Below are 13,052 nucleotides of genomic sequence, written 5' to 3' on the forward strand. Positions count from 1 at the left end.
TTTCTCTCTCTCTCTCTCTCTCTCTCTCTCTCTCTCTCTCTCTCTCTTCCTCCCTTCTGTGATAAAATTCTCTCTCTCTCTCTCTCTCTCTCTCTCTCTCTCTCTCTCTCTCTCTCTCTCTCTCTCTCTCTCTCTCTCTCTCTCTCTCTCTCTCTCTCTCTCTCTCTCTCTCTCTCTCTCTCTCTCTCTATGTTTCTATGATTCTAGTCGGGCGCACGCGTGAATATGTGTTTGTGTGAATGTAAAGGGCACATTGTAAGATTAAGCCTATGGCCTAAAATGTCTACCCTTTATGTGAATAAAATGTTCTAAGTCTAAGTCTAAGTCTCTCTCTTTATATATCTCTCTCTCTTTATCTCCCTCTCTCTCTCTTTATATATCTCTCTCTCTTCCTTCCTCTTTCTCTTTGTATAACTGTGTTTTAATTTTAAATGTGTCAAGCGCAAAGAGCATAATTGTAAAGTTATGATGTTGCACTATACAAATGCTCATTTATTATCATTATTATTTATTATTATTATTTCTCTGTCTCTCGCTCGCTCTGTCTCTCGCTCGCTCTGTCTCTCGCTCTCTCTCTCAGTCTCTCCCTCTCCCTCTCTCTCTCTCTCTCTCTCTCTCTCTCTCTCTCTCTCTCTCTCTCTCTCTCTCTCTCTCTCTCTCTCTCTTATGTGAGCGCGCGTGTCAACTGCAGACATCATGTTTATTTGAAGAAAATGCCGCAATTTCCTGCTGCTTCAAAGCTCAGACACTGAAGACAAAAGCACTAAAAGTCTCTCACTTTTAAAGTGTCTATTGAAAATCAGTTTTTTAACAGAAAATCCACATTGATACAAGAATATACAAGATACCGAGCAGAATTAACAGAACGAAACTAACGAAAAAACGACTATGTAACAAGGTCTTTAGCATTAAGCAGGATGCTATAAGTCGGTCAAGGTTATGAGTCAGAGCCACAGCTAGTACCGTCCTTACTCAATTAAGGCCGGGCTCGCCAGTTATTATTACGCTTTTAAGTTTCTCTTTGTGGGATGCTTCTCTCTCTCTCTCTCTCTCTCTCTCTCTCTCTCTCTCTCTCTCTCTCTCTCTCTCTCTCTCTCTCTCTCTCTGTGTACTCTGTGTGTGTGTGGGGGGGGGGGGTGGGGGCAGGTGGAGGTTGGGGGGGGGGCGGGGGGGGGGGGCGGGGGGGGGGGGGGGGGGGGGGGGCGGTGGCCCGAGTTTGTTGTGTGTGTCTCGTTTGCTTCTGCGGCTGCCATTGTCTGGAATTCTCTCCCTTCCTCCGTTCGCCATTCTGCTTCTAAGGACTCTTTCCGCAGTTCCCTTAAAACGCACCTTTTTCGCGAATCCTTGTAAATTGTCCTTGCCATCTTTATAGACTGTTAGAGGTGAAGTTAGATTTGTTGTTTGAATGTGTCTTTATTGTATAGTTGCTTCAGCTTTGATTGAGCTATAGGGTTCTGTATGAATTTTGCATTTAGTCTTTCTTTTTCTTGCTGAGTGTATGTACAGTCTAGAGAGGAGACGGACATGGTGTGAGCTTGTCCAGGGGGGTATATGAACATCTCAGTGGCAGGGGGATGGAAGCACTTGTTAATGAGTGGGAGTGTGTATGCGCGTGGTGTGCACGAGGATGTATGCACGTGAGTGATATTTGTAAATGTGTATTATTATAATATTATTGAAATTGTTATATCTCGATGTACAGCGCTAAGAGCATAGTTAAATTTGTGAAGCGGCGCTATATAAGCTATCTTTATTATTATTATTATTATTATTATTATTATTATTATATGTGTCACGGTCTAAGACTGTGTCACGGCATCTCTGTCGGCCGTTTCAGCGTGTTAGGACGGGTACAATAAATGAAACGAAAAGCGTGTAATATCTTGACAGCTGTTAAAACGTGATTACATTTAGTCAAGTTTTGACTAAATGTTTTAACATAGAGCCGGGGGGAATCGAGACGAGGGTCATGGTGTATGTGTGTGTGTGTGTGTGTGTGTGTGTGTGTGTGTGTGTGTGTGTGTGTGTGTGTCTGTCTGTTTGTCTGTCTGTCTGTGCGTGTGTGTGTGTGTAGAGCGATTCAGACCAAATAAAACCGCGACGACACTTATCTTAATTCCTGTCCAAAAGTGCTTTTTCCACGTGTATTTTAACAGGAGGTTTGAAGCCCCACACACATATGGGAAAGCCGAGGCTAATAATGGCGGCCACCATGTGCTATGTCCCAAACCCTACTACAAGTCGGGAATAACACATTAAAATACACATATTAATTCGCACGCACATTTACAAACATAAGTATTCATTATCACATACACATTCATGCACCTGTCTGCGGGCATATAATGCAATGCATTTCCAAAAATATGATGACATTTGTTTTTCCTCCGATAAGAGAAAAATATTGTTTATATCCGTAGTCTCCTGATAAGAAAAACATCGAGTGTAAGAAAGCAAAAATAATTTATCCTGGACACTCTTATAAACCCTTTGTTCTTGACCTCACTGGGTGAAGGGTCATTCGCATCATTACGCACGAATTTGTGTGCATCACAATAATTATCAGTCTAGTGTTTCCTTGTGAATTATATTTATAGAGAAAATCTCGATAGCAATTTCAAGAAAAAGCTACATCCGCCACGAATAATGTAACAATTGTTACATTATTCGGGGCGCCCCGAGATTTGTAATTGGTTTTTTTACATTTTTACAAATCACGGGTTAACAACAGCTCTAATGATGAACCCCCGAATCGTTTTCCCGGGCAGGCTGGTACTTAACAACCTGGTTACAAGGTTGATGGGTTTATGTTAACACTGAGGAAGTAGTGCGATTTCTCAACTACAGATTCTTTATTGTGCTAAGTTGATACATGGCGAAAAACAAGAAAGGTAGTTTGTTGGAACGTTAGTTATTGACAAAACAATACGTTACAAACAAGAATTTTAAATAAATTTGAAATAAAGCATGCGGTTTACCAGCAGGATGTGGATACAACGAACTAGCTAAAGCTAAGTTCTTGTTTACTTTTATTGTTTGTCTGTGCACTTAAAACACACACACACACACACACACACACACACACACACACACACACACACACACACACACACACACACACACACACACACACACATCCATTCAGAATACAAACCACTATTAGTGCAGCTAAACACTTAATGCAAATAAGAAATGAAAGAGTACAAGTCTGACATAGGAACCCCGATCATATAAATGTGTTTTTGAATTCAAATGAGAGAGAGAGAGAGAGAGAGAGAGAGAGAGAGAGAGAGAGAGAGAGAGAGAGAGAGAGAGAGAGAGAGAGAGAGAGAGTTTGTCATTCTGTAAATAAATCTTCACATTGTTATTTCAAAAACGACCACCTCGTCTGTATCCGATATAGTAATCAGGCAATACATAAAATATAAGGTATATAAGTATCTCACTATTCTTAACATTTAAGTAATAAGCCGTGCAGTACTAGCAAACTCTTTCAGTTCCTGAACGATACATTTAACAACCTAAAAAAGTTTCAAAAAGCAAACATTGTTAAATTTAACTGAGTTGAAAACAAAAGCCTACTGATGCATGGTGTTCGTGACTGTATTCATTAGAATGACTACGGTACGGCATTTTTCATCAGTTTTGGGGACACAAAGGGAGTTCCCATTGCTTGAGAAAATTATATAAAAATGAAAATGTAACGAAACGCGAAAATGTGGCAGTTTGTCAGTAGGCTTGATATTTATCACTCGTATCATAGGAGTATTTGAAGTGTCTTCCACAAGCAGCGAAAGTGCAGAAATGGCTATTTTGACCCATTTGACCAGATAGTACTGGCCAACCAGACAGTACTGTAACAGACGGCTGTTATGAATATCCCGGAAATCACGCCCGGACAGTAAGCCTCCCGTAAACCATCACAGATACTGTCAGGCTTTTACACACAGTACAAACACCCTTCCATTTGAACGCTCACCAAACGGGAACATCCTAGGTGCCCTACGTAAAGAGCGAGCAATTTTTAAAGAATTAATTTTGCAGATTGTCTCGAACACTTTTTGGACCCATCCTGAACTCAGTTCAAAAATGAGTTACTTCCCTTAAACTGGCGATAGCCGTGGATCGATGATAATCAGAAAGTTTTTGGACCGTGGTGCGTTTTTGCGCTAGACCTAACTTTTAAAATCTAAATAATAAATTGACAGCGTGTTTTCATCAAGACAAGATCAGTGCAATTCGAAGTTGTGAAAGTTTGAAAAAAGAAAAGCCCGGAAGCAGGGTCACGCAAGGGTCGTAGCAGACGACGGTTTATGCGGCATATCGCCGTTCCTCTCAACAGTCAAAAGCCATCGCTAGAGTTCTTGTGAACCACAGCCGTTTGTTTCGTGCATAAAAACGTGCTATTGTAGATAAGCTGACATCGAGTCGCATTCAAATGACTAACTGACGACTACATTGTGAAAAAGGGAAACTGGATCACACGGGTTCACGATGGCTCAGGGGTAAGATAAACCACGCAAAAATAAATTCTTTGAAAATTGTTCGCTCTTTACGGAGGGCACCTAGGATGTTCTCAATCGGTGAGTGTTTAAATGAAAGGGTATTTGTACTGTGTGTAAAAGTCTGACCGTATCTGTGATGGTTTACGGGAGGCTTACTGTGCCTTTAACAACTGAATTTTAAGTCTCTCGCTCTGCCACACAACGCCAACAAGGTAGACTAACTGTCAAAGCATTGCGGTGTGTATATAATTATGTATATCAGTAACCACTAGGGTTGAAAGGCTGAGACGGTGTGTTATTTTTATATATATGTACAAGACAAACAGTCGACGATAACGTGACGGTATTGGCTGACCATTCCTAATTGACTGACCGTTTACCCGCTGTTCGATCTAAATGACAAAGCCAGTGTGTTTCATTGCACCCCATTAGCACACCCATACTTACACCCCTTTCTTGCACCCCTTGTACCCCCCCCCCCCCCCCCCCCTCCCGCTCAATGCAACCCCACCCCACAAATATCTCAACCCCCCCAATTTGTGACCTGAATTATAAATATCTCACAAAGTCATACTACGCGTATGATACATCTAAGCATTAGACAGACCGCTATTCGTCATGGTGCATACAATACCTGTATGTATACGCTTTCTTCTATGATTTTTCGGTTTCGAGCAAGGAAGTTAGCCTATATTCGATTTATAGAAGAAAAGTCTGAGGTTGGCTTTCATGTTTATGTCTTTTGGACAAATCTATATATTTTGCCTGTATGCCTTAGACCAGACCAGAAGTTCTGTTTCATACTGTGTCCACATTTTATTGGACAAGCCTCTGATGAATGCACAACGACATAAAAAGGGTAAGTAAAAGTGTATATATAGCTAGTCCTGAAAGAAACAGCGGCCATTGTATGTCTTCTTACGCTCACTCTTAACAAATGAAGGCCTACAAACGGTACTCCACACAAATCAGTCATTTTATATCCGTTTAACTGTGTCTTTTACTCGGAGGGACACTGCTGGTAGACTATTAGACCACTTATCTGGAAACTAAATCACCAGACTGTAGAGTAATTCGATACAATTGCCATGGGTCCGTGAAAGGTTATTTCCAGAGTTACCTTGAGAGGTAGTCTATGCCTGATAGTCTGATGAAACGATCAAAGGTGCGCGAACAAGTTCTTCTTTGTGTGTTTCAAGGAACAAACAAATCGATACTTTGGTGGAACTGTTAAAGACCTACTCTCCTCCATTTCACAACGTCGTCTTCAAAAGCCCTTACCCAAAAGAACAAAATAAAAACAACACAAAACACACACACTTACACAGGAACACACACACGCACACACACACTCACACACAGACACACACACACACACACACAAACACACACACACACACACACATACACACACACACACACACACATAAACACACACACACACAAACACACATACGCACACTCTCACTCTCTCTCTCTACCTCTCTCTCTCTCTTTCTCTCTCGCACACACACACACACACACACACACACACACACACACACACACACACACACACACACACACACACACACTCATACACTCACACACAAACACAAACACACATATATGCGTACACAAATTGTGATGAATTTATGACCTTTCATGAAATAAAAAAAAAATTTTTTTACTTTTGCCAGTTTGCCAGTTCGTTTGTGGCACTTTGCAAAGCAGTGTCGTGTCGTCTGTTTAGGTCTGGGAAAACGCCCATGAAAAGAGCCGAAGAATCCCCGAGCGTTTCTATTGGGTTTGCTTTTAATTATCCATGTATAACCTGCTTCCTGCAACTATGGTAACCGGGGATTTATTGCCTGGGGAACATGAGATTTATTTCCCAGGTGCTTGTGAATGAAAACTCGTGAAAATGATGACAAAGCAACATGTTCCTAATATTCGCAAGGAAGTCATATTCTTAACTTTTTCGCAACGTACTCGTAAGTATTCGCAAGACATTCGTAATCATCGCAATGTATTCGTAACGCTCGCAAGGCATTCGCAACCATTCGTTATGCTTGTCTTACACTGTGCAGAATATCCTTGCGAATATGAACACGCACACACACACGCACTCACATATTATACAAGTATTTCTGTCACAAAAAAGGAAAACAAACTCTCACTATTTGAATGTCTGAAAGTCTGACATATCATTTAAAAGCTCAGGAGGGAGACAGAATTGAAAAGATACTATAATGGAGACATTTCTGACATTCAGACGTGGGAGATTGAAATGAAGACATACTCCGCAGAGCGAATAAAACAAATTAAGAAAGGAAGAAGATGACGAGAAAAAAAAAACGGAGAAAAAAAAGAAGAAGAGGCATTGTTAACAAAAGCAGAATCCTAATCAACAAAAGACTACGACGACAACAATTGCTTCGGGATGCCTCCGTTTTCATAATGATGAAAATAATGAAAGCTTTTAAAGCGCGAACCACAGAATAAATCTGTACTCCCCGCGCTTTGCAGTATTTCTCACGAATATCAATACACTTGTCTAATATAGTTCGTAAATACCACACTAAAAAACAGCAAGACTAACTCGGAAGGGGGAGAGAGAGAGTGAGTGAGAGAGAGAGAGAGAGAAAGAGAGAGAGAGAGAGAGAGAGAGAGAGAGTTACTTTATTACCGAGGGATGATAGCATTAGGTCCATATGGTCCTTTCTTACAGCTAGTCCTTATACTACAATACACACATGAAACGAATAACAAGGAGAGAGAGAGAGAGAGAGAGAGAGAGAGAGAGAGAGAGAGAGAGAGAGAGAGAGAGAGAGAGAGAGAGACATAATCCCTTGAACCGTGCAGAAGAAAAACAGGGACAAAAACGAAGAATGTCTAGGGGTCAGTTGGAAGGACTACAAGTGAGTGTGTTTTGTAAGAGAGAGAGAGAGAGAGAGAGAGAGAGAGAGAGAGAGAGAGAGAGAGTGAGTGAGAGAGAGAGAGAGAGTGTTTTGTAAGAGAGAGAGAGAGAGAGAGAGAGAGAGAGAGAGAGAGAGAGAGTTGGAAGGGGGTCAGTTGGAAGGACTACAAGTGAGTGTGTTTTGTAAAGTGACCGGTGGAAAGCTAAAGTAGTGTTTGCTGATCAAATTTTGACCGAAAGGGGAACAAACCGTAGGCTATAGCGTGTACACACACCTTATGTAATGATGTCATTGTATAAACTCGGTAGTGTGTCTTTTGAAGGAAAATAATATTACTCAGTTAGAGACTAAGTATTGTGTTGATCACGATGATCTCTCTCCCTCTCTCTCTATTGTGCTTTCTTTCATCACTGTTAACCTTACTTGAGGATTTGTTTTTCTTCTTGGGCCTAATTGAACTGTTTTACTGCAGATTGTTTGTTTGGTTTTTTAATTGTGATTGTGTGTTGGTTTTTCAATTGTTTGTTTGTTTGTTTGTGGTTGTTTTTTGTTTGTTTGTTTTGTTTGTTCGTTTGTGTGTTTATGTTTTTGTTTGTTATTTTGTTTGTTTGTTTGTGTGGTTTTTGTTTGTTTGTTTGTTTGAGATTTGTCATTCTCGATCTTTGTTCTATGTGTATGCAAAGTCTTGAAGCGGACACTGTATCCAGTAGCGCCGTTGTTACCCCTACCCCTCCTCGTTTCTAAATTATCATGCAAAGCAGAAACATGTTACACGTACTTGTAAACTTCCCTGAAAGCGCGCGCTTAAGTGCACCAATTATATGATTTGTGTGATAAAAGCTTATTACACTCTCGACGTGGACACCGTAGCGAGTGTCATGGCAAGGATCTGTTTCATTCATGGAGTAGCATTGTGTACACTTACATGTCTATTCTGTACACCATTCCAAAGCGTACTTGTTTGACAGAAAAAAATAAGAGTTCCTTGGTTCTTGACTTGCACTCTGTTACTTTAAAAGCCCTTGTACACTTCCATGGTTCTTCTGTGCACCAACACATGGTATGCTTAAAAGAAAACGGAAGCATAATGTAATTTCTGTAAGAGTAAAACGGTGAGAAAGTTAATAAATGTGCCTATCGTTCCTTACAAAAAGTGGGTACCTAGCTTCTGTGGCGGCCAGCACTCAAGTACAATGTCAAGTTCTCAATTATTAGCGAGTTATAAATGTTGACATATACACACGACTTGGGCGCGATCTACTGTCATCGACAATTGAAGCAACAATTAATCAGTTAAAACCAGCGGCCTATAGGCAGTGTCCATATGGCGTATTGTTAAGCTGACGCCGAGAATGTGCAGCTTGAGCAAAAGGGATCTGCCCGTGTTAGCTGTTTTTGATGCCAAGATATCAGAGACAAAGTGAAGTAAGCGATGTAGGCCTAACTATAGATAGTCATTGTCATTGTGCGGAACCAACTTCCATGCACCTCAGACTAAGAAGCATTGAAATGTACAACCGAAGTTCATCCTCACTTGGTTATGGTTCTTGTTTTTGATATCGGTCAAAAGATACAAACGGTGAACAAGCCACTCGTAAATAAACTTGGCCAAAAAATTATTGCAACAAATTTCGAACCCAAAATAAAGCATTAATGCTCGTGGAATTTCATTATATGCCTGTTAAGACCGTTCCCTTGACTATTAGGATCACTTTTGGGATTAAAAATATCTTTTACATGGATCACGTGACCGCCGCTCAACTTGAATAAGGGTACCCTCAAAATCCACCAAACAAAAACGGAAGGGCCCTATTAAAAATCGACCTAAAATGACAATAGGCAAAACTTTGCAACTTTTACATTCGAGAAGAAAGTCAAATCAATTATATCTACCCTGAACAGGTTGATTTGTTTATCTAGCTTGCGTATTTCGTGTGCTATGCTATTCCTACTGCATCCTGAACTCAGGTCAAAATGAGTTCGGCTCATTCTCTCCCTGACAGGATGCCTTGAGTTTCCTTGTCTGGCAAGGAAACCGATAATTTTTTTTTTTTACATATTTAGAGCTTTTTGTAATGTATTATTGATATAAGCAGATTCACGATCGTCGATAATGATTTTTCGTGGTGTTTTGTAATTTTTAAATTACAAAGGAATTGATATGTAAGACAGTTTCAAGCGAGCTATTTTTCGCGGCGGTATTTACTGTGCAAACAACTCTAAATATGGCAAAAGTGTCACGTGATAATCAACCGTTTGGTTTCGGCGTTCACTGGAGCAGCGCAGACGATTTTTTCTGTAACCAGTTGACAGTGATGAAACCATATATTACGGTCTCCTTCCGGCAGCAGTCCCAAAATTTTGACTTGTTTTGACATTAGAACGATGTCTTTATCATAAATGTGAAGAACAGAACGGAGATCACTGTCGAAGTCGGCCAATCTGCAATCATTTTTGTCTCGCGAACACTGATCTCAAATTTAGATCAGTGCTCGCGAAAACCATATGGGAGATAACTCTGTATTTTTGTTTTGATAGATTCGCGTAGGACTGTAGCGTCCGGTCAGGGAGAGAATGAGCCGAACTCATTTTGACCTGAGTTCAGGATGATTCCTACTGGTGCAGGTGTCGATCGCAAGAGCGGTCAAAAACGGGACTTTTTGCGTCATTTTTTAGGGGTATCATGACAAAATGCCAAGGGCGGATCTGGGGGGGGGTTACACGGGTTATGTAACCCCCCCCCCCACCCCCCCAAAAAAGAGGTAATTTATTGGCTCAGGATGCACCAGATAGCTCTATTTTGCTTCTTTGGATAAAAAAAAATTTCGGGGGGGCATGCCCCCGGACCCCCCTAGAGGCTTAGGCGCCTTCGGCGCCGTCAACTTGTATCTTCGCAGTCATTTTGTAACCCCCCCCTCCAAAGTGAATTGATCCGCCCTTGAAATGCGCTGCACTTGCTAGGCTTGTAAGCACACTTGATATTTAAAGGATGATTCAGGTGCCACAGTAATGCCCAGCCAAGCGTGACCGCAGCATGTTTTGAGAGGCACGCAGCAATAACAGCATGTGTTTGCATGACCAGCAAATTTACGCCAGTGGTTACCCGAATATGAAACTTTGACAGTATATGTATCAATCATTTATCTGTAGACGGCGGTCACGTGATCCCTGTTAAAGAAATCTTTCATCCAAAAGGTGATCCTGATAGTCAAGTGAACGGCCTTTACTGGCATATAAAGTTTTAATGAAATTACACGGGATCCGGGAATTAATGCTTTAATTTGGGTGCGCAATTTGGTGCAATAATGTTTTGGCCAAGTTTTTATTGAATTCCTGTACGGTATTTTAAGATCAGTGGAAAAACTTCAACGTGCATGAAATAACAGTCTAAGAACTCTCGGATTACATAAATTCAGTAGCCTACCTTATTAGATCGAGATTGTGAACTTTGGTGTTGACTGGGACTTCGCCTCAACCCTCGTCTGCCGGTGTGATGGTGATGATGATGATGATGGTGAAGATGATGAAGAGGATGACGTTGTTGATGATGATTGAAATGCTGCGAAAGAAGGATTCGCGGTGGCGCTGTGGTTCCATGGTCAACGCTGCCACTGCTAGTGTCCAGTTCTGGCAGTCGATGAGGTCTGGCCGGCTGGTGGGTGTGGTGGTCACGTCTGGTCATTGTTGAGACACGTCACACTGTAAGAGATCAAATGTTTTAACTTCATAACTTGCCGTTGTAAGATGTATTTTTAACATTGAGTGATAAGTGAGCAGGAGGGAGAGAAAATACCTCTTGAGAAATGATCAATTAAAACAACTGTTATTGAAGTTACAAATCAAAGTTTTTACCAGCATTAATTCCCACAAACTTACTTCTATTGGTTTCAGTCCTCTAAGAATGAGTTAGAAAACATACAACGAATCAAAGAAAGAAAGGGAATTCTTGTCACGACCATTTATTTTCTTTGTAAACTGAGAAAAACATTCTGTCAAGCGCTACATTCAGCTGCGTCGTGAGAACAAGAACTTAATGTACGTGCGCCAATTAAACGTGCTCATCACAAGCAAAAACAATTAAATGGTGACAGTGTAAAAAAATAAATCAACAACCAGTCTTGAATAAATAGTACAATTCATATTCTGCTAATAGAAATACAAGTTCTGTCTTTTTTTTTTAATGTATGCACAGTACTGAAGACAAAATGTTTTATTCGCCCTTCTCCGCTAAATCATACCTTGTTCTTTATACAGCGGATGCTTCTCGTTTGTAATCCTCTACTTGAGGTAATTCCAGTAACACAATAACGCCTGAGACTACGAACAAGTCCACTGAACACACAGCCTAACGATCTTGCGTACAGTTACTTCTTCCTTCTGGCTTCTGAGTATTGTGCATTAGTTCATTCAACAACAAAACTGCTGACTTCTCGCCATCCCTTCCTCTCCGTGCTTGAAGAAGTTAATGTCACTATAAGGCAGACCAACGGAGCATATTAGCTTAGTTCAGTCAGTCCTAATTGTGTCTGTCATGCTCACGGATCCCACTACACTATCCGTGGAGCAATGCCATCAAAGGAGAAGGTGTGTTGGTTCAATGCAGAGTCAGCATGAGACTTGAGAACCCATCCACCGAACATCAAGCATTTCAACGAAATGTATTAGCTTCGTTCAGTCTAAATACATCTACTTTTCGTCATATCAAGCACTTCTTTGTTGGAGCAAGGTCTCCAAAGCAGAAAACTATTGGTTCGATGAAAGTTCCTCAGAGGCTAATTACCCTCATTAACTGACGGCACCAGGTCAGATGCAGCCGTAAAAACGCCTCTCATGACCTGTGTAAACACGTCCACAGATCAGTGGGTTATGCGTGTCTTGAAAACAATGATCAAACACAACTATTTAACTGAAGTCACACCCTTCGAATACACAATTCCGTATTTTTCTTTGTGGTCTTCTTCTATATTGTCAGCGTAGCACATCAGCTGAGTTAATTCGAAGGTTGCTCCCTTCTCGTCGTCATGCCACTTCGTGAGTGGGGCAAGCACGGTTTCCAAATCAGAAAGCTGTTGGTTGGTTGGATAAAAGTTCCCCAGAAGCTCTTTAGCCGCATTACCCTAATTAAGGACAACAGGTCAGCAGCAGCCATGAAAAGGCAGTTCGTGGCACCTGTGTAAACATGTCCACAGAACCAGTGTTTTAATTGTGTGCTGAAAATATTGACAAGTCGACCGTCCACTGTGAGTTAGGTGTATGTGGAAAATATTGACTGCATTCTTGGTGTCAAGTTGCTGACCCAGTTACTTGTTCTCTGTTCCCGCTGCACTTACATGTCGGTTAATTGAGGTAAAAATGAGTTCGCGTTTGTTTTGCTTTGTTTCGTATTGCTTTGCTTTGCCGCTTCGCTTTGTTTTGTTTTGTTTTGTTTTGTTTTGTTTTGTCTGTCTAGTCTTCTTCAGCTTTGTTTTGATTTGTGCTGTTTTGTTTTGTGTTTCTCAAAAAAGATCATTTGTTTTGTTTTGTTCTCTTATTTTCTGTTAATTTCTATTCTGTTCCGTTCTGTTCTGTTCCGTTCTATTTTTGAGCTGTTTTCGATGTTTTGTTTTATTTTTTTTATTTCTTCTGTGTTTGAAGACAGCTTTGTTTT

The 13,052-nt window shown here is 40.9% G+C and overlaps 1 protein-coding gene across 2 annotated transcripts in view; it reads right to left on the bottom strand.

The window, feature by feature from the left end:
- LOC138959350 (uncharacterized) overlaps positions 1-13,052 on the bottom strand; it is a 94,120-nt gene that overhangs the window by 74,286 nt on the left and 6,782 nt on the right. For both annotated transcript variants that reach the window (XM_070330780.1, XM_070330779.1), the window contains exon 2: positions 10,830-11,104. In XM_070330780.1, coding sequence (XP_070186881.1) covers positions 10,830-11,087 — 258 coding nt within the window. In that variant the 5' untranslated portion in view covers positions 11,088-11,104. The remainder of the gene's footprint in view (positions 1-10,829; positions 11,105-13,052) is intronic.

Source organism: Littorina saxatilis, linkage group LG2 (assembly GCF_037325665.1).
Source record: "Littorina saxatilis isolate snail1 linkage group LG2, US_GU_Lsax_2.0, whole genome shotgun sequence".
Classification (NCBI taxonomy): domain Eukaryota; kingdom Metazoa; phylum Mollusca; class Gastropoda; order Littorinimorpha; family Littorinidae; genus Littorina; species Littorina saxatilis.